This window comes from Clavelina lepadiformis, chromosome 8, assembly GCF_947623445.1.
Source record: "Clavelina lepadiformis chromosome 8, kaClaLepa1.1, whole genome shotgun sequence".
Taxonomy (NCBI): Eukaryota; Metazoa; Chordata; class Ascidiacea; order Aplousobranchia; family Clavelinidae; genus Clavelina; species Clavelina lepadiformis.
In genome coordinates this window covers 18,736,393-18,757,289 of record NC_135247.1, presented here as the reverse complement: position 1 = coordinate 18,757,289, position 20,897 = coordinate 18,736,393, and the positions used below count along the sequence as shown (strand labels likewise).

The following is a 20,897-nucleotide window of genomic DNA, read 5'->3' as shown; positions in this document are numbered from 1 at the left end:
GGTTCTCATCAACAAAGCACTCCCACAACAAACATGCTGTACATAAAAGCTTGGTTTCTTTCTAATGAAACAAGTGATTAAAACTGCGCACCATAATCCAACCTACATTCTCGCTCAACGTCAAAGTAGACTGACCTCACATGACCATACTCATTGGTGAGGGTCACGAAAGCTAAGGATTTATCTTATCATTGGTGAAGCTTTTTACACTTCAGGTGTAGGCCTAAAGTGTGAACCTTTTAAAAAGAAAAACTGCAACAACAGCGAAGAAATAAACACGGTGCTTGGTCAAACCTTTCACCAAATATATTTCATATTACATACAATTTTAATATACAGACGGCACGAAGCCACACCATGCCAGTGTACCAGGCTATAGCACACGAAGTAAATGAAAGCATATTTTATTACAAGAAGATCGTTTACCATTACAACGACACCATTGCTAACAGTCTTAAGTGTTTGAGGTTTTATGGACAACCACAAAGATAAGCGGTAGAACTGATAACACGTTTAGACGCAGCTTGGTGGGTTGCTGCTCCACCTTCCAGTATTCTGACAAACTATCGTGGCTGGTCCCATCATATTATACCCAGCTTCGCATGAATACGTGATGCTGTCACCAGCCACATAAGGAAACTTGATCGAGCCCACAATAGTCCGAACAGGAACAACAACATTACTGCACGAGAGCTTTATACCTGTGAAACACAACATTAAACTTTGTCAGTTATTCCAGCTTATGTTTGCAATCGTAATAAAACTATTTCTTCCTACCACACTTGATACATTGTTTAACAACCATTCGTTTGTAACTATCTTTACTCTGTTACAAATACAACAATTTTAATGCTGTTTCACTTTGATTAATCGCTGAAGATACAACGAGCACGACAAGTGCTTGAAAAAACCTGATATCCATAATTTTCTGAGTCGATTCTTCTTGTTTAACTTGGGAGAAATCACTTAATGGAATGGAAAAACATGCATTTAAAAATAATGTCGCCAAAGTGAGTGAAAGCGGTGAGATCTTCAAATGTTAATGCTTAACCAGAAACAAAGTAAAACGCACAAGAACAAGACTTGTCACATCTGTCCCATTCATCGTCATAATTAAAGTTTGTGCATTAGTGTTGAAGAAAGTTGACGAAATCGCCAAAACATTTTAGTGAAGACTCTTACTACTGATTTTGAATTATTCCGACGTTTTCACCAAAAATACTTTGGGAAAGTTCCTTGAAAGATAACTACATAAATGCGCTTAAATGTAAATCTCGACGCAGCCAATCTTACGCAAGCAAATTGGAGCTATGTATAGTTATGTATATATGCTATTACGTAAATCTAACACATATTGCGTCATTTCTGGTGTCAAATGTGAACAAAATTCAAACCAAAAAGAAGTTTGCTGACAAGGTATTGAAGATTTGAAAAAAGCGCAGTTTCATTCGTTAATAAATAATAAATAATATATATGACTTAACTGAAATTTCACAATCGGATTAATTAGTTTGATATACTGTAAATTTCCAACAAAATGGGACTTGATGCGAAACGTATTAGAGAAAAACAGATCAGTTAAAACGTTGTGCCTTAAAATTTACTTCACAACCCAGTTTTATTGAAAATAAGAGTTGGTTTTATGAAAATATGGTTGTTTCAACGTTTGACTTTATCTGGCATAGATACGTAAATTACATCTTAAGTTGGTTTTAAGTTTTGTGGTTGCCTTTTCGTTGGCTTGAGCTGTACTTAATTGTTGTTTGTATTCACATTTGTTATTGTTATAGAGCAATTCGCAAAACTCATGTTTTTACCGACAAACTGCACATTTTTCAAGCAAAAACCTTGAACTATGGATTTCTATACTAACGCTCTCGTAGAAATTGAAACCAGAATAACGATCACCTTGGCAGCCTGTTGCTGGTAAACAAGAAAATATTGCAACGTAAAATTTCAAGACTCAAATATATTTATCGCTTGTTTCAAACACGGAATCAGTGAATTTAGTTCAAATATTGCCCGGATATACAATTATTTTATTTTGTCAAGCAAACTGTTCCTTTTGTATGAGCACATTATCTATTCTACAGTAACCCGCTTTGTCTGCAGCATTCGCGTTATTTGAGCAAGTGCAGCGCATTGAATTACTCAAGCCACTTCTATTTTCAAAAGGGTAAAATCCCGAGTGACGTCATCCAGGGTTTCAAACATCAAAATTTTATAAATTTCGCAATTTTACCAATTCCGTAGTTTTCGTAAAACTGTTCCGAGGAATATTAGTAGTTTGAAGTCTTGTTTGGGAGAATGGTTGCGAAAATGAGATTGTATTGTTCAACACCGTTTAAAAGCAATTCATAAAACTGTTTCAACATGATCTTGCTCCCAACTTACTTGTGCAAGTAGGTGGAGGATCAGACCAACGACCACTTGACGTGCAGCGTGATTCAGCCGATCCTGACAACTCGTAGCCACGATCACAAGTGTAAGTGACTCGGTCGCCATAAACCCATTGACTTTTATTAGGGTTAGCTGTAGAATGTTCTGGAACATGTCGGTGTACACATCGTCGTACTGAAACAACAACGTGCATATTATGAGTCTTACGTGCTCTTTCAGAGTGTTGGTAATAACTCACAGTAATTGTGAAACGGTAATTCTGTAAAGCTGTATTTCTGCAGAATTAATTCTGTTACAATGAAGTGCTATATTAGAAGGTAGAAATGGACAATTCTTAATAGTCACTTTTTCTGTGTATAGTTTGAGGATGTGTTTACAATGAGATGAAACTTCTCTATATCTGAGTAACTTTACGTCTTAGTACAAATGTGACAATGGAATGGTAATAAGATGACAAAAATACAATAAATTGCTCACTGTGGCAATATGGTAAAGTATTTGACCAACTTCCACTAACTAGACAGGTTGATGAGGGATTTCCCCTAAAGTCGTACCGAAGAGCGCAAGTGTAACTTAGAACATCATCTACCACCCATCGTGACTTGAATGAACTCGGTCTGGCGTGTGCAGGTGTGGTTCGACGTGGACAGGTTATTTCTGGAAAAGTGTTTAATTGGATATGATTGATACAAGTATGACATTTTAAATATCTTTTTCCTTTTATATGTTCATTCATCATCCCTTCAATACATATTTCATTTCCAAAATATCCACCGTCGCAACGTGGTGGTGGAGAAGTGAACGTTCGATCTTCTTCGCAAGTTGCCCTAGAGTTACCAACCAATCGATACTTTCGACCACAAGAGTATGTTATGATGTTATCCAATGCCACTCTGCTAAAGCTTGGAGGTTCAACAGAACCGAAGCTTGGAGTCCTGGGTACGACGCATTCTATCTCTGTTTACAATAATGAAATTGTTTTAACAGAAAACGCCTACACGTGTAAACGTTCGATTTGCATGTATTAACCATAAGAACGATATACATAAGTACAACACTTTTAACTTACTTATTTCACAATTACCTCCTTCGTACCCTCGCAGACAATAACATTTGTAAGCATCGATTCTATTCAAACAAGTTCCTCCGTTCCTGCATGGACGTGGTTGGCATTCGTCAACTTAATGTAATAAGGAAATGTATTAGTCGAAATACAGCAGGGTAGGAAAACGTTTCATAAGATTTTTTTGCCAATTTCAACTTTTTAATCCGTTGTTAAACTTTAGTTACCACTTGTGCAAGTAGGTGGAGGATCAGACCAACGACCACTTGACGTGCAGCGTGATTCAGCCGATCCTGACAACTCGTAGCCACGATCACATGTGTAAGTGACTCGGTCGCCATAAACCCATTGACTTTTGTTAGGGTTAGTAGTAGAATGTTCTGGAGAATCTCGGTGTACACATCGTTGTACTGAAACAACAACGTGCATATTATGAGTTTTACGTGCTATTCCAGAGTGTTGGTAATAAATCACAGTAATTGTGAAACGGTAATTCTGTAAAGTTGTATTTCTGCATATTTAATTCTGTTAAAATGCTGTGCTATATTAAAAGGTAGAAATGGTAATTCTTAATAATCACTTTTTCTCCAAATAGTGTGACAATGTGTTTACAATGAGATGAATCTTCTCTATATCTAAGTAGTAACTTTACGTCTTAGTACAAATGTGACAATAGAATAATAACAAGATGACAAAAATGCAATAAATTGCTCACTGCGGCAATTGGGTAATTCATTTGACCAGCCTCCGCTAACTAGACAGGTTGATGAGGGATTTCCCCTCAATTCATATCCAACATCGCAAGTGTAATTTAGAACTTCATCTACCACCCATCGCGACTTGTATGAGCTTGGTGTAGCGTGTGCAGGTGTGGTTCGACGTGGACAGGTTATTTCTGGAAAAGTGTTTAATTGGATGTGATTGATAAAAGCACAACATTTTAAACATCTTTTTCCTTTTAAATGTTCATTCATCATCCCTTCAATACATATTTCATTTCCAAAATACCCACCGTCGCAACGTGGTGGTGGGGAAGTGAACGTTCGGTCTTCTTTGCAAGTTGCCCTAGAGTTACCGACCAGTCGATACTTTCGACCACAAGAGTATGTTATGATGTTATCCAATGCCACTCTGCTATACCTTGGAGGTTCAACAGAACCGAAGCTTGGAGCTCTGGGTACGACGCATTCTAACTCTGTTTACAATAATGAAATTGTTTTAACAGAAAACTAACACCATTGTTTTAACCCCTTCTTACCATTGTTGCGTTTTCATTTCGAAATTTAATTTTAAAAATCTCCTAATTTTGCAGATATTGTAATACCATTGATTATTATAAACTAAATGCGTCATAATCGCATTACAAGGCACGTTAGTAACGACGTTTATGAAAATTAGCAATTATTATCAATCCATCGTTTATTACCATTATCGGGTGGACAATCTTGTTTGAGTTTTACTGGAATGCTTTTAACGAGGATTAAATGATAGCGAGCATTTACCAGGCAAATAGCAGTTCGGAGGATCGTTATTCCAACTTCCAGATGTTTGACAAATTGACCTAATTGCACCCTCCAAAATAAATCCGTCGTTGCATGAATATGTAATTTTCTCATCGAAAATATATCTTTCCTTTCTGGGGATTGACTCGCCGAAGTCGGGGTCAGAGCGCTCACAGGTGATTTCTGCAAAAACGCAATTTATTTTGCGGATAAGCCGTAACATAAATCGTAGAGCCCTAGAAAAGTAGGTGACTTGATTAGCAAGGTATACTGTATGTAAGGACTGCAGTAAAGTTGAGTATTACGTTGGCAAGTCGGTACAGGGTGCGACCACGTCCCATCTTCAGTGCATGACAAAGTTCTGGCTCCATTTAAGCGATAACCTCTACTACATCCATATGTTATAGTATCTTCATACACCCAAGACATTTTGTTTGCTGGTCTTATTATGTCGACGTTACGTGGTGGTGTGGGATGCTCGCATGATCTTACTGTAAAGTAAACACAATAAAATTCTAATAAGTTAAAGCTTCAACATGTTGTTCACACAGCACTAAATTAAATACGTTTCAGCATCGTTTAAAAGCAATTCATAAAACTTTTTCAACATGATCTTGCTACCGACTTACTTGTGCAAGTAGGTGGAGGATCAGACCAACGACCACTTGACGTGCAACGTGATTCAGCCGATCCTGACAACTCGTAGCCACGATCACAAGTGTACGTGACTCGGTCGCCATAAACCCATTGACTTTTGTTAGGGTTAGCTGTAGAATGTTCTGGAACGTCTCGGTGTACACATCGTCGTACTGAAATATCAACGTGCACATTATGAGTGTTACGTTCTATTTCAGAGTGTTGGTAATAACTCACAGTGATTGTGAAACGGTAATTCTGTAAAGATTTATTTTTGCAGAATTAATTGTGTTACAATGAAGTGCTATATTAGAAGGTAGAAATGGACAATTCTTGATAGTCACTTTTTCTTTGTATAGTTTGAGAATGTGTTTACAATGAGATGAAACTTCTCTATATCTGAGTAACTTTACGTCTTAGTACAAATGCGACAATAGAATAATAATAAGATGACAAAAATACAATAAATTGCTCACTGTGGCAATATGGTAAAGTATTTGACCAACTTCCACTAACTAGACAGGTTGATGAAGGATTTCCCCTAAAGTCATACCGAAGAGCGCAAGTGTAACTTAGAACTTCATCTACCAGCCATCGCGACTTGAATGAACTTGGTCTGGCGTGTGCAGGTGTGGTTCGATGTGGACAGGTTATTTCTGGAAAATTGTTTAATTGGATGCGATTGATACAAGTGTGACATTTTAAAAGTCTTATTTCTTTTATCATCCCATCATTACACATTTTATCTTAACAATACCTACCTTGGCAACGTGGTGGTGAGGAAGCGAATGTTCGATCTTCTTTGCAAGTTGCCCTAGAGGTACCAACCAGTCGATATCTTCGACCACAAGAGTATGTTATGATCTCATCCAATGCCACTCTGCTAAAGCTTGGAGGTTCAACAGAACCGAAGCTTGGAGCTCTAGGTACGACGCATTCTATCTCTGTTTACAATAAAGAAATTGTTTTAACAGAAAGGTAAGTAACCTACAAGTATAAATCACGTATATACTATCTTACTTATCGGTTCATCAAGAACAAGAGAAGCCCCTGACTTAGTTATTATGTGCAGCAACTGGCTATTGCTTTGTTAGAACCGTTAATAAAATGTTAGTTGAACACATTCTTGTCATGAAAATTAACCAAGCATATGTTTTTATGTGTTTTTACAGTAAATACAATAAAAGACTTAAAACGTTAAACAATGAAATTCAAAACAATAATTTCGTAAATTAATCTTTTGTAAAACAATGCACGGTATTTACATTTAAAAATCGTAACAAAATAAACTAACTTTCTAATGCAAGCGTATATAGATGTTTTATTGAACAAATTGATAAAGCATTTGATTATGTTGTAGAAATGAATGGAATTTGGAAGCTTCTACAACTTAAAGTAGAAGTTAATATCATGCAAACATAACTCATATATTTAGTTTTACATTATATACCATCCATCGCGATATAAATGGACATGGTATATATTCCTTGTCAGGTTTGGTTCAATTTGGGAAAGTTCCTTGAATAGTAACTACATAAATGCGCTTGAATGTAAATCTCGACAAAGCCAATCTTACCCAAGCAAGTTGGTGCTGTTCCGGTCCATTTCTTGTCGGATCTACATGTCCTGGTTCTTGTTCCTTTGAGAATGAATCCCTCATTGCAAGTGTAATAAACTGTATTGCCATAAGTTCTGTTGCCTTCGATTGTCCCATTGCTGAGTGTATCCAAATCATCACAAACAGCTTCTAATTAAGAAACAAATAAATGGTTATTGTAAAGCCGAAAACGTGTAAAAAACTGGACCAAGATTGCTTAGAATTTGCCAATAAAAAGTTTCGATTATTTGAAAACATAATGAATGTCCCATTATAGGTTTTCTACTACAGTACAACTATTTTGCTTTAACCAAACTGTTACTTGGATTAATACAAGACATTCCACAAACGTCATCACAAACACATCTCTTCAGTGCTCCTCTACAATCTGCATCATCCTCACAAGATTTCTTACAAGTTCTTCCTTTCTCCACTTGGCAAGGATCAACATGACAAAACGAATCAGGATGAACTAATTTCAGTAAATATTTAAAGTAATTATTGCAAACGTTTGTTTTTATTTGGTAAATTACAATTTTTCGACTAATGGGAACAGAACCTGATTTTGTTTGTTGTTGTATTTCAGTCACCCAGGACATTAGGAGAGCTACGCTTGTGTAGTAGCCTGGAAATTGGTGTTTTATGCTGTTTTCTGTGTATGTTGATCCACATCCCCAACCCCAGCTCACAATTCCAATTTGCATCCAACATCCCTTGCCAATAACATTCTCTTTGAACTGTAAATAAAATTGAAACGTAATAAATATCATGTAAACTTGCATTTATTTTAGATAATCCTCCTTAAATTTTAATAAAAAACTCATAACAACTTAAGATTTGCTGTAATTGAGCTTCAGCAAATCTCTGTTTCAGCTTCGCCCACCTCTCGTACAAGTGGTCCGCCGCTGTCTCCTTTACATGCATCAGTTATAATACCAGGGTTTCCCCCAATTCCACAAATCATTTGGTCAGTAAACGTAATTCCTTCGGGTAAACCTTTTTTTCTCATTTGGGCAATACTTCGATTGCACCTGAAAATTCATGAAATAAATCTAACACTTCGTAAACCTTTTTATGTTTAAAAATATCTAAGAGCACAGCAGCTTCAAATTTTTTCATAATTTACCTATTGACAGTGACAGTGACAATGAGAGTGACAGTGACAATGACAGTCGCAGTCGAAGTCGTAGTCATAGTCATAGTTATAATTAAAGTCATAATTTTATTTCTTTTGTAAAAAGCTCTACAAGCCATCTCATTTTTCATATTTATTCCAATCATTCGAATCAAGCTTCTGAGAACTGAAATCTACTTTGGAGTCACCTTTCATCGTTATGAAGTCGAATTAGTGCTTGGGTTAAAAATTTCGAAGCTTTAAATTTAAAATCCGAGGTATGACGAATCCTTTTTTCACCAAAACCTGTAACGACTGTTAGAACAGACTTTCTTTCAAGTTCTCCTTTTTCGATCAACCAGTCGCCTAAAACAAGTTTAAGCATCAATTCACGGACAAAATCATTTAAAAAAATATATTTTCTGTAATTGTACATGACCTACCTTCAGTTTTGCATTTATCACTTTCTGAAATCTTTCTCCCAAACAACGTCCTTTCATTTCTCTCCAAATATTCACTGACGCAATTTCTATCCATGCATGGCAAGCACACTGGTCTCACAAATGACGTATAATTCACCCAACCTGCATTTCCAGTTTGCTGCCAGTACAAGCCAAGTTGCTTCAATTCTCTGCCTACAAGAATCTGTAGCAACATATCGATTTTGTTCGTCAGTGTTTTCAGAAAAAAGTTGATTTCAAACATACAAGATATATCTCCTGTTTTGAAACACTTTTCAGTTGCAACATATTCTGGTTTCATCAAACTTCTAATGCTATTTGATTAAACAAAAATTACCAAAGCTATGTCGTAATCAAATGTGTTGATGGAAAAGTTTTCGTGCTCATAAATCTTCTTTGCTCGAAAAACTTGTACATGTGAAGAAAGCTGAGATTGATCGCTTTCCGGTAACTGTCGAATTCCTTTGAAACAATTGTTACACAACAAACTTAATCAACGCTTTTGTTTTTTACAAAACAATCTTTCAATGAGATTCAACCAACCAAACGTAAGCAAGATATTGTGCGCCCAATCTCTTGGTCTTGCCATGCCATGAAAGATATGAGCAGCTGTGAGAACCCATCGATGGTTGATTAAAGACCCACCGCCTCTAACACGGCGATATGTCTACAAACGGTACATCTTTTAGGTAAACTCGTAATTTTAGCTTAATGTTAAAGCTATATATGTAAATATTCAAGCTTACGTTTGAAATTCTTGCCCGATTTTCGGCTATTAGAACTTGCCAAGGCCAAGCAGCCAAATTTGCTTTTGTTCCTTTTACAACTCTGCCAATACTTGCTCTTTTCTTCACATTTCCAATATCTCCAGATGTTCCGCATTGACAAAAGTCTGTAGAAACATTTTGTTAGTCTTGCTCCAATCATATTTCATATTTCATTGGTTTTCAACTAAGTTTAAACTTTAACTGCGATGGTTGAATTGATTGTGACTATAACAAAAGTAGACATTGGTTTGAAAAAAATTATATTAGTCCATGTTTTAATTTAATATGATGATTTTTAATTTGTTTCGAAATTTAAACAACATGTTGAACTTTTGTAATTTAAAAATATTTCAGTAGAACTGAGTAATAACCTTTACAATTGAACTGCTAACTTAGAACTAACCTTGGCTATTAAAAGTATCGGGTACTTCAGTGGAAGTTGGATTGACCAAAAGCAAATGTCTGGGATAAGTTAGGGATTGGAGTTCGTCATAGGTGGCACTCTCATGAACATTTGATCCAAATGCTATTACGTAGATCTAAAACATATTGCGTCATTCTGGTGTCAAATGTGAACAAAACTCAAACCAAACAGAAGTTAGATAAATCCTGAAATCCAAAACATGAAATATCGAAACATTTATGTTTAAGTGTTGACTTTTATAGCGCTCCTGAAAATTACATCATATTATTTATGAAATTAAAAGTTTGTAGATGAAATCCACACAAATGTACGTTTGGCAAATTTTTTGACAATCCATCTATAAAATCTTGCATTACGATTTTTGGGGAAATCAGTCCTTGAAAATGTTGACCTTAAAAAATGAAAAACAATCCGTAATTAAATTCTTGGGTATAACTGAGTTGATGACGCACATATACTCCTTTTACCATTGATAAACAAGAAAATATTCCTCATGTTTTCCGAAATGTTTTGTGCGATGCTTAAATAGACTTCCCGTAATTTTCGCAAACCCTCCGCAGTGTTTCTCAATTCACCAACATTTTGCACGAACTTTTCTGCGCCAAATCACGAGTTGATAACATTTTTTATTATTTTAAGCTCATTTTATAAGCAATGCAATTTTTGTTTCAACTTCTCTTTCTCTCTTACCTCTGTCTGCTAAAATACTTCTCAGCGATTGAATTACTTCTTGTGAAGGAACTGAAGCAAACCTCAGGACAACTTTGGATCCTGAAGCAAAAACAATGATGGCGCATTTCAAGTAGTTGTCTCTGCTTGCCTGTAAATTTAAAAATGAATTTGTTTGCACAACTAATTTGATGCTGGTCTATATACAAGATAGAAATTATTTAGGCCTTCTTTAAAAACATGCAAGTGTTTACCAACCTCAATTACAAGATTCTCAGCAAACTTCAGGGAAACTCTAAGAGTTTCATCACTGACATCTTTAGAAATATCAATAACAAAGATTGTTTCATGCAATATTGTTGATGTTGATGATAATGAATGACCCAGGCTGTGGCTGTGGACAAGATCTTCAGTTGTTTCCAGATTTCCTTGAAGTCGACGTAAAGAAACTGAATTGCTGGCAGGGTATCGAGGGTCTGAAAAAAAGCGCAGTTTCATGCGTTAAGAAAATGAAACTTTTCTGTAGCTTTTGAACTTCGAACACGCACCCATTAGTACGTACTATATTGCGCGCCTTTCTTTGCCAGATTGGGAGACTTAATAATATTATAAATTTTATCTGATGTATAAAGATACAGTTTACACTTTTGCTATTACGATGAGCTCCTTGCGACACCTATGCATTTCGGAGCACCACCATCGCTCCACTGTAGGAAGTAAAAACATTCTTGTTGTCGATCTCCAATCATCGAGTATCCTTCATCACATTCAAACTCAACCATCGTTCCCACCGTGAAGTTGCTCCTTGTCAAGAGATTACCGTTTATTGGAACTCCAGGATGCGGACATCTTGATTCATCATCTAAATAAAAACCACGACAAATTACAACTACTCTGCTATAATTCTGTCTCAGTATGTACGCCTTTCCTTTTAAGGCATTGGATGAAAACTCCAACAAGGCATATTATAAGTATTTTCCAAGTCAGCAAAAGGTTCATTCACCAATCAAATCACAAATTGCGTTTAATCCACTCCACTGTCCGTCTTCCATGCACGTTTGAACGCTGTCTCCTAGAAACCGTTGCCCTGGAGAACACTGAAACGTCACTTGGTGTCCAACCAAATATGGGTCATGCTGATCCTGCACAATTTCGCCACCCATCGATCGAATAGAAGGCAATGGATCACCACAAGTTGTAGCTATAACGTTTTAGCAAATTGGAATAATTCCAAAACCATGTTTGTGACGTTAAAATCGATAATATTTGTTCCTAGAAAACATTTCAACATGACTTTGGCAAATTACTCACGAGCGCAGTTGATTAATCTTCCACTCCAGGTTCCACCTCCTGTGCATTTCCTCGTTAAATCTCCGGACTGAGGATAAAATCCGACGTCACACCGGTAGTAAGCTCTTCGTTGAAATCCTTCTCCGTCATATTTAATTGAAGCGTGTGTGGATGGTGGGGCTTCCCCGCAATCGATATCTTTGAAAAATAAGATTTGAAATACAAAACTTAGTCAATGAAAGTTACATAAAAATAAAGATAATTGATATTATTATGTGTAAATATATCACCTGGGTTCACGCAAGTCCTACCACAATACCCATCACACATACAACTCATGTCTTCCGTGCACTCTGAACTTGTCACACAATTTGTTCCGCATATCATGAGATTTTGCAAAACTTTTTCTTCGTCAAACCTGCGGCAACTTCCTGACAATAAAGTAACAAGTTTATGTGCAACAATCTTGTTATTTTTGAGATAATAGCAAATGGTTTAGTTATAGCAACATAGCATAAATCGCTTCATAATGACTCGCTTTGAACGACTTTATCTTTGATGTTTATTGACATTCACTTACGAGCACAAACCGCCAATCTAGTCCAACTTTTTCTTCCATGGCATAAGTTAAAATTTTGAGATCCTTCTAAACGGTAACCATGCGCACACTCATACTCAGCCATATCATCATACTGGTAAGGTGGCGACGGTTTCAATACGAGTGATCCATTCGAGAGTCTTCGATAAACGCAAACTCTTGCCATATTTGGTATGACCAATGGTAGACCGCAAAAGTTGTCTATGAATAATGTTAAATATTATGTAAACTTCTGTTTTTATTTTTCAACTACATAACTCCATAACATTGCACGAATACTTGTTTAATTGTTTCAAAGAAAAAATAAAAGAATTCCTTGACCGTAAATACTGTACATGTTAAAATAATTTTGCCTTTCATAACTTTGCTGTAAGCACAAATCATAAATTTTTACATTCCAGCTTTATCAGGAACACATTATAACTTACTCATATTGATGCAAGACGTTCCACATTCATGATCACAGCGACATATTTTTCCATCTTTGCACTGAGCTTGTGATGGACAGGGCTTACGACAAGGTCGTCCTACAGCATCTGCCTTTGTTTGGTTTCGTCTTGGACACTGAGCTGAGACTTTGAAACAAGAATTATTTGTAGCATAATCAAAAATGGCTTCAAAAAACATATAATTTTTTACTAACTTTATTATCTTTGACTAATACAATAACATATGAAATACTCGTTTACTTTGGTAAGTTGTTGAAAGCAAAACGATTACTGCACAAACTTGACAAAACTCGATCTCCATGTTTTCCGAAACTAAATTTTCTTTCTATAACATTAAGGGAATCTTATAAGCGTATGACTGATTGCCTGGAGCAAAAAAAGAAACAACCCAAATGACTAAAGATTTTGCCACAGATTCCTATTTTTAAAATTACATTCATCAATCACCTTGACAGGTCGGTGCTGATCTGTAATTAAGGTGTAACTAAACTGCTAGAACTAAAACATGGCTAAACGGCAATAGCTTTTCTTCAAACGAACCCTGTTGTGATCTATTAATGTTGAAAGCTCATTCAAGACACAAAGGCACTTGTGAAACCAACCATTCGTGCAAAACAAGCCAAGTTGACTGAATTGCGTCGTTCCTAGACGAAGTATATCCGGTAGCTTCCTTCTCCTGACGTCAGTTTGTTTCGAGTCGTTGTTTTTTAAACTGTGCAACGTCGACAACAATTTGTAGTGGTGAGTGGCCTGGAGCTCATGGCTACGAAAACCTTTGGAGTAAACAACATTTGGTTTTACGTCAAGAACCTGAAATTAATTTCACGTTTGTTTTTATGATGCGAAACTTACAATTTGTGACAAACTTCGTTGCTAACATATAACGTTTATTATTGTATTATAGTTGTTTGCATATAAGACTATTTCTGGCAATTTTTCCAGTTTAAGGCTTTTATTCTCTTTAGTTTCGTTCTTTTCTTTCTCTTTCCAGCCATTGTTTTGGGGATATACTGTAGGTCAATATAAATGCTGCTCTGGGTCTTAAAAGTAGATTGTGGTTGATTTCAGTGACCATGAGCGGTGGAACGATTCACCGTTGATGTGAAAACGATCCCGGTGTATGCGGGTATCAAAACTTCCTGCAAACTAGCGTTTGTATTAAGTAGAGTAGTATACGATATATGTACATGAAGCACTATGTAATTGCTACGAACCAATCAATTGTCTCATTTAAAACACTAATTTGTCGTAAGGCAAATAGAGTATATACAGGACATGGACTGACGAACGCGTGAAAACAAAGTTTGTCTCGTAAAAATTCAGGTTTTGATATAGAGAAATAATAGGTTCCACCTCCTGTTCATTTCCTTTTTAAATCTCCGGACTGAAGATAAAATCCGACGTCACACCGGTAGTAACCTCTTCGTTGAAATCCTTCCCCGTCATATTTGATTGAAGCGTGTGTCGATGGTGGGGCTTCCCCGCAATCGATATCTTTGAAAAATAAGATTTGAAATATGACACTTAGTCAATGAAAGTTACATAAAAATAAAGTCGATTGATATTTTTATGTGTAAATATATCACCTGGGTTCACACAAGTCCTACCACAATACCCATCACACACACAACTCATGTCTTCCGTGCACTCTGAACTTGTCACACAATTTGTTCCGCATATCATGAGATTTTGCAAAACTTTTTCTTGGTCAAACCTGCGGCAACTTCCTGAAAACAGAATAACAAGTTTATGTGCAACGACTTTGTTGTATTGGAGATAATAGCAAATGGTTTAGTTACAGCAACATATCATAAATCGCTTCATTGTGACGCGTTTTGAATGACTTTATCTTTGATGTTCATTGACATTCACTTACGAGCACAAACCGCCAATCTAGTCCAACTTTTCCTTCCATGGCATAAGTTGAACTTTTGAGATCCTTCTAAACGGTAACCAGGCAAACACTCATACTCAGCCATATCATCATACTGGTAAGGTGGCGACGGTTTCAATACGAGTGATCCGTTCGAGTGTCTTCGATAAACGCGAACTGACGCCATATTTGGAATCACCAATGGTAGACCGCATAAGTTATCTATAAATAATGTTAAATATTATGTAAACTTCTGTTTTTATTTTTCAACTGTATAACTCCATAAAATTCCAAGAATACTTGTTGAAATATTTGAAAGGAAAAAGAAAAACTTTGCTGACCGTACATACATGATAAGACAATCTTGTCTTCATAACTTTACTGTCAAATCATTTAGTCGTACAATCCAGCTTTATCAGGAACACATTATAACTTACTCATATTGATGCAAGACATTCCACATTCGTGATCACAGCGACATGTTTTTCCATCTTTGCACTGAGCTTGTGATGAACAGGGCTTACGACAAGGTCGTCCTACAGCATCTGCCTTTGTTTGGTTTCGTCTTGGACACTGAGCTGAAACTTTGAAAACATGAACTAATTGTAGCATAATCAAAAATGGTTTCCACAAACGCATAGTTTTTCTAACTTTATTATCTTTGACTAATGCAATAACATATGAAATACTCGTGTACTTTGGTAACTTGTTGAAAGCAAAACGATTACTGCACACACTTGACAAAACTCGATCTCCATGTTTTCTGAAACTAAATTTTCTTTCTTTAACATTGGGAATCTTATAAGCGTATGTCTAATTGCCTGAAGCGATTTAAATAGGCAAACTCGCAGAAAAAATTTATCGCGGTTTTGTTTGAAAACTTTTTGTTGTGGTTTGCGTATTAACGATCCTGAAATAACTTTACGATTTCGTTTTGAGATTACAAGTTTTATAAACCGTCGTAAAAAATTCCCTTTTGCATAATTACTTGAGGCTATATGTGAAAAAAGTCAACAAATGGTGCAAAGCAAATGTGGTATTTCGTCACCAAAAAGAAAGACTAAACGAGTTCGTCAAATCAATTCTCTTTGAGGTCGAAGTTCTTTCACTGCGCTTAATACTAAGACTGTTTTTATTCTGTACAAAACTGACCAGTACGTATTTTGCGGCCGTTCATTTTGATACAACAAAGGTAAGACGGAATTTGAAGCACGAACAATACGTGAAGAGATCTAAAGCGTGTAAGTTATCAACACATCGTTAATATTAGAGATTGGAAGAATAGTTCATTTGAGCAAATTTACATATTACACGCCGAACAAGACTGTTACCTGCAGCATAGATTTTTGAAATGTTTAAAAAATTTTCTTTTCCTGTGCTACGAGTAAGCTGTCAATAATTTAATTGAAAATCGCGGTCCGCATAATTAGACCACTGCGAGAAGTGTGGAAAAAGTTGATAATAAAGTAATACGATTTATGATGTTTATTGATGATCATGTGTTTTGAATTAACTCGTAGTAAGTTGTGATCTCACCCTCATGCGCATGTGCTTTACAGTGACTTGTACACGCTTCTCTTCTAGAGTAATCAGCGCGTTTTAAAGCAATGGTATTTTCTATTATGCAACCAACAACGAGTTTTGTATAAACTCTGTCAGTTATTCCAGCTTATGTTTGCAATCGAAATAGAACTCTTTCTTCTTACCAGACATGATACATTGTTTAACAGCCATAATTCCTCAAAGGTTCTCATCATCAAAGCACTCCCACAAAAAAAATGCTGTACATAAAAGCTTGGTCTCTTTCTAATGAAACAAGTGATTAAAACTGCGCACCACAATCCAACCTACTTTCTCGCTCAACGTCGAAGGTAGAATGACCTTACATAACCATAATCATTGGCGAGGGTCACGAAAGCTAAGGATTTATCTTATCATTGGTGAACCTTTTTACACTTCAGGTATAGGCCTAAAGTGTAAACCTTTTAAAAAGAAAAACAACAACAACAGCGAAGAATTAAACACGGTGCTTGGTCAAACCTTTTACCAAATATATTTCATACAATTTAAATACACAGACGTCACGAAACCATACCATGCCAGTGTACCAGGCTATAGCACACGAAGTCAGTATAAAAATCTTTCATTACAAGAAGATCGTTTATCATTACAACGATACCATTGCTAACAGTCTTAAGTGTTTGAGGTTTTATGGACAACCACAAAGATAAACAGTAGAGCTGATAACACGTTCATACGCAGCTTGGTGGATTGCTGCTCCACTTTCCAGTATTCTGACAAACTATCGTGGCTGGCCTCATCATATTATACCCAGCTTGGCATGAATACGTGATACTGTCACCAGGTACATAAGGAAACTTGATCGAACCCACAATAGTCCGAGCAGGAACAACATCAAAGTAAAACGCACAAGGACAAGACTTGTCACATCTGTCCCATTCATCGTCATATTCTGCAGTCAAGGAACACCAGTCAGCAAGACCAATTTTAGATTCAATGCAAGACTTGTAGGTTCTTCCTTTGTAGACTAAAGGAAAATGACACTCCCCGGAGTCAGTGCATTGTCGTTCTAAACGTTTCAAAATGTTTGTCAAAAAAGTAAAAAATAATTTGCAACTTACATGCAGTAATGACATGCCAAGTAATACTTTTACTAATCCACACACTCAGGAAACTCATTTGACCAAGTTCCGGAGCTTCTGCAATATATGGTTGGTTGTCCGATCATCGTATAGCCTTCATCGCATGTAAATGAAACACTTCTGTCTGCGGGGACTTTTTCCCCAGTAGCTCTTGACAAGGTTCCGTGAGCCGGTGTTTGAGGAACAATACATCGACTCTCTGCACAGGTTTAAGTATTACAGCAGAATATGAAAGCCTTTTGACAACACAGGTTTCTTATAAGTAGGCTACCTTCACAGACTGGGGTCGGTCGATTCCAATTCCCGCTCCTCAGACATGTTGCTTTCAACGTCCCATATAGCTGATTTTTCATGAAGTAACCTGGATCGCATGAGTAAGTAATTGTCCCATCCAATAACACTCTGTTGCCCGATGACGGTGAAACGGATCCATCGGTTGGCGCAGGAGGCACCAAGCAATCAAGGCCTGAGAATGCATTTATTCAAGCTACATAGATTCCTTCTGAAAACTATGATGTTACATATCAGTACTTCTTATGCACGATTTGAATGTTGCTTACGTATTGAGCAATCCTTTCCTTCGTATCCGTGCCCGCAAAAACAAGTGTAATCATCTATCCTTTTGATACAAGTTCCTCCGTTTTGACAAGAATCCGGAATACTACATTCGTCACCTATAAAAAAGGAATGAAAATATTTTTATAATGCTTGATTGTTCATGCAGTTTTTTTTTCAATTTTGTTTTTGTCGAAGGGGCATAAATACTGTACAATGACAACATACCAACGTTGCAATGATAAAAACTCTGCTGCCGAAGAAAAAGTCGTCCCCTTCCGTAATAACCATTGTTTATTTCGCTGGGCGATTTACAATTTACTTTGGAGCAAAGGTACCTTGGTTCCGTCCAACCATCTGATGTGCAGGTTATGTTGGGATTTCCGGATAAAATAAAACCTGTTTTAACGTCATGTGAGAAAGGTGTGTGTGCATGTGTGTGTGTCCACAATTCATAAATATTTCACCGAAGCCTTTTTGCATTAACTCTGACAATCTACATTTACTATGGGCTATGCATTAGACTTCAAGTCAAAGACGCAGGGCTTACGCCACTACAATTTATCACTTGAAGGCTGCGTTTTGAAACTTTACAGCAAACACACTTACCAAAGCGGAAGCTGTAAGTGACAACATCTCCAGTTTCATAAACGTCTTTGCTTGTTTCTGGATATGAGCTTGACGTGCGCATGGGAGTCGAACAAACAGCTGATGACACATAACCGATGCAGAGAATTGAAATTAAAGTTATTGATTTACTCCGCAACTACTGTGGAACTGCAGATAAAATAGACTCTTACTTGCCCAGTGGTTTCGTTTACCTTTGCAGTACGGTGCTGAACCCGTTCACTTCTTGTCGGATCGGCAAGTTCTCTTACTACTACCAACTAAAACTTATCCATCACTGCATCTGTAGGTGACCTAAATTCCATAGGTTCTTTCTCCTTCCTATTACGCCGTTTTCGACAGGTTCGAGAGCTTCGCATGGGGCGTCTTAAACAAACCATATTTGATCGTAACAACTAAGGTATGATGATATTTGCAACAAATCTAATGGCAGACGAGTATTGCGTTCATGCACATAAAAGACGATGACGTTTCCAAGTTATCGTTTGTTGGAGTAAATTGTTTTGCAAAGTATATTGTTTGCCAGTTGTCACCACGAAATCGTGTTTCTAGGTTGCTTCATTTCTAAGCAAAAACACTTCGTTTTGTTCCAAAGCGGCTTAACGAAGAGTGCCAGTAAAAGAAATGGTGTCGTCTTAATTGCGTATTATGTCTTACTTGGGTTATAGCAAGACTTTCCACAAACATCATCGCACAGGCATTGTTTCGAAGAACTTCTGCAGTCAGAGTTTGTGTCGCAAAACTTTCTGCAATTCCTACCCTCTTCAAGAAGTGATAAATTGCGCACGCATGTTTCTTGTCCGGTCGAAAGCAATACTGCAAAACGAGACATGCAATTAGTTTAAGGTTCTTGTTGCCGGAAACTTGATAAGTAATACGCTTCTTAAGCACTTTATTTTTCAAAATCAGTTGGAAAGCGAGACTACTGATACGGTTTTGATCAGAACGTTAAGATATCAACTAACTATACTGTCAACAGCAATCCCAATATTATCAATATTCCAAACCGGTTTGTATACATAAACGTCAAAAACTATTGTAAGAGTTGTTTATCTTGGTAACGGAACGTGAACAGAAAAACACTTTTCTGCAATCTTCCCATCTTCAACAATTAGCCAACAATTAGCTTGAATTATCTCTAACTTGTGACACTGTCTGTTCCTGGCTGGTGTTTTCTGTAAATTTTAATGAATTAGTTGGTAGCAATAACATTAAATTGATTACATTTATCACTTGTCGAACGTGTCTACGTCAATAATATTTCATCTTTGTAGCCTGTAAACTTTATTCTACAGAGTAACCGACTGTTGCTGTATAATATGCTTCAGGCGTAAATGACTCTTTGTGAATGGCCGTGCGTTGGCTTTAAAGTTCATCACAAGTGAAGATACCGAGATTGCAGTGATAATAAACCCTGCTGCCGAAAAAGAAATTGTCCCCTTCCCAATAACCATTTTTTATGCCTTTAGGCGACTTGCAGTCAGGAAAATAGGTGACAAAAAAGTTGAGATTTTAACGATTGTCCTTTCTCTTTAAAGCACTTAACTGCGCGACTTTTCTTTTCCGTACAACTCAACGTTTGATTTTTTACTAACCCTATGACGTCGGCACGTGTCCACTCATGCGTACAATGCCATTTATTTCGACATTTCTCACCTGCTTTGAGAAAGATGCGATCTTATCGAAATTCTTCTCTTGGTTCCGTCATAATGAGAGACTTTTGGTCAAAAAAAGAGATTTTATAACGATGTTTTTGAGTGGGTATTTGCTTTTAGAAGTTTCTCCCTACCAAGTTTAGTAACACATTTAGCTATGTTGTTCTATATATCAACCTTTCCCCCATAAGTAATACTGTCGTATCAGCATGAAAATGCGAAACTCATGACCCGGTGACGCCAAAGAAACCACAAACAACAATTTTGTAAGGTTTCCTGCAGGTTTAAATTCATTAAAATACCCGGTGGATTAATTTTATTTTGTGACGTCTCATAAGTGACCTGGCCACAAAAGATGCGATTGAAAGAAATAACTTATACAAATTGTAACTATAAGATATATTCAATGATTTCAAATAACTCTATACTAATAATAATTCCTTTGTTAAACTTTGTATTTATAGAAAAATTATTAAACTTTTCAACAAGATCATATATACGTCCTATCGCGTAATCTACCAAGTTTATTATTAATTCAAACAAGTAAGATATTT

At 36.6% G+C, this 20,897-nt stretch overlaps 3 protein-coding genes across 12 annotated transcripts; all 3 read right to left on the bottom strand.

Annotated features, from left to right (window-relative positions):
* Window positions 1-288: 288 nt before the first annotated feature.
* On the bottom strand, window positions 289-14,255 carry LOC143468460 (sushi, von Willebrand factor type A, EGF and pentraxin domain-containing protein 1-like). Of its 6 annotated transcripts, none has more exons than XM_076965687.1 (35): window positions 13,573-14,252; window positions 13,211-13,295; window positions 12,950-13,096; window positions 12,504-12,722; window positions 12,214-12,354; window positions 11,945-12,121; window positions 11,637-11,834; window positions 11,310-11,495; window positions 10,892-11,109; window positions 10,655-10,784; window positions 10,432-10,560; window positions 10,276-10,355; window positions 9,944-10,079; window positions 9,520-9,665; window positions 9,317-9,440; window positions 9,111-9,235; window positions 8,756-8,957; window positions 8,522-8,678; window positions 8,082-8,229; window positions 7,758-7,935; window positions 7,521-7,670; window positions 7,178-7,348; window positions 6,363-6,545; window positions 6,078-6,257; window positions 5,595-5,774; window positions 5,271-5,456; window positions 4,966-5,148; window positions 4,476-4,658; window positions 4,179-4,358; window positions 3,691-3,873; window positions 3,485-3,580; window positions 3,175-3,357; window positions 2,878-3,057; window positions 2,395-2,574; window positions 289-701 (listed from the first exon to the last, which is right to left on the bottom strand). In XM_076965687.1, the coding sequence occupies exons 1-35, from the start codon at window positions 13,573-13,575 to the stop codon at window positions 514-516; spliced, it is 5,535 nt and encodes a 1,844-aa protein (XP_076821802.1). In that variant the 5' UTR covers window positions 13,576-14,252; the 3' UTR covers window positions 289-513. The 6 variants fall into 6 exon arrangements, with proteins under 6 accessions (XP_076821802.1, XP_076821803.1, XP_076821801.1 ...); XM_076965688.1 differs by having other exon boundaries at window positions 3,470-3,580; window positions 13,511-14,250; XM_076965686.1 differs by having other exon boundaries at window positions 3,470-3,580; window positions 13,573-14,250.
* Window positions 13,573-15,614, bottom strand: LOC143468538 (uncharacterized). Its single transcript, XM_076965837.1, has 5 exons — window positions 15,541-15,614; window positions 15,281-15,427; window positions 14,847-15,065; window positions 14,557-14,697; window positions 13,573-14,464 (listed from the first exon to the last, which is right to left on the bottom strand). Exons 1-5 carry the CDS (start codon window positions 15,599-15,601, stop codon window positions 14,331-14,333), a joined length of 702 nt encoding a protein of 233 aa, XP_076821952.1. The 5' UTR covers window positions 15,602-15,614; the 3' UTR covers window positions 13,573-14,330.
* A 1,076-nt stretch (window positions 15,615-16,690) lies between these two features.
* LOC143468522 (E-selectin-like) lies at window positions 16,691-20,069 on the bottom strand. 5 transcript variants are annotated; one of them, XM_076965798.1, is made up of 8 exons: window positions 19,346-20,069; window positions 18,883-19,054; window positions 18,671-18,769; window positions 18,290-18,460; window positions 18,067-18,180; window positions 17,778-17,972; window positions 17,524-17,705; window positions 16,691-17,434 (listed from the first exon to the last, which is right to left on the bottom strand). In XM_076965798.1, the coding sequence occupies exons 3-8, from the start codon at window positions 18,750-18,752 to the stop codon at window positions 17,096-17,098; spliced, it is 1,083 nt and encodes a 360-aa protein (XP_076821913.1). In that variant the 5' UTR covers window positions 18,753-18,769; window positions 18,883-19,054; window positions 19,346-20,069; the 3' UTR covers window positions 16,691-17,095. The 5 variants fall into 5 exon arrangements, with proteins under 5 accessions (XP_076821913.1, XP_076821914.1, XP_076821917.1 ...); XM_076965802.1 differs by having other exon boundaries at window positions 17,198-17,316; window positions 17,486-17,705; window positions 19,346-20,065; XM_076965800.1 differs by having other exon boundaries at window positions 17,281-17,433; window positions 17,531-17,705; window positions 19,346-20,066.
* Between the last annotated feature and the right edge of the window lie 828 nt (window positions 20,070-20,897).

What these genes read in the sequence shown, in the direction of transcription:
- LOC143468460 (XM_076965686.1), bottom strand. An exon ending in CTGAGAATCTTGTAATTGAG is followed by an intron (nt 10,785 to 10,891) that starts GTTGGTAAACAC and finishes TTAAATTTACAG; the next exon opens with GCAAGCAGAGACAACTACTT. An exon ending in TACTTTACCATATTGCCACA is followed by an intron (nt 5,775 to 6,077) that starts GTGAGCAATTTA and finishes TTGATATTTCAG; the next exon opens with TACGACGATGTGTACACCGA.
- LOC143468538 (XM_076965837.1), bottom strand. Translation starts at nt 15,601, where the DNA reads ATGGAGATCGAGTTTTGTCAAGTGTGTGCAGTAATCGTTTTGCTTTCA. An exon ending in TAGATTGGCGGTTTGTGCTC is followed by an intron (nt 14,698 to 14,846) that starts GTAAGTGAATGT and finishes TTCTGTTTTCAG; the next exon opens with GAAGTTGCCGCAGGTTTGAC. An exon ending in TAGGACTTGTGTGAACCCAG is followed by an intron (nt 14,465 to 14,556) that starts GTGATATATTTA and finishes TATTTTTCAAAG; the next exon opens with ATATCGATTGCGGGGAAGCC.
- LOC143468522 (XM_076965798.1), bottom strand. Translation starts at nt 18,752, where the DNA reads ATGCGCACGTCAAGCTCATATCCAGAAACAAGCAAAGACGTTTATGAA. An exon ending in CACTTACAGCTTCCGCTTTG is followed by an intron (nt 18,461 to 18,670) that starts GTAAGTGTGTTT and finishes ACGTTAAAACAG; the next exon opens with GTTTTATTTTATCCGGAAAT. An exon ending in TTTTTATCATTGCAACGTTG is followed by an intron (nt 18,181 to 18,289) that starts GTATGTTGTCAT and finishes CCTTTTTTATAG; the next exon opens with GTGACGAATGTAGTATTCCG.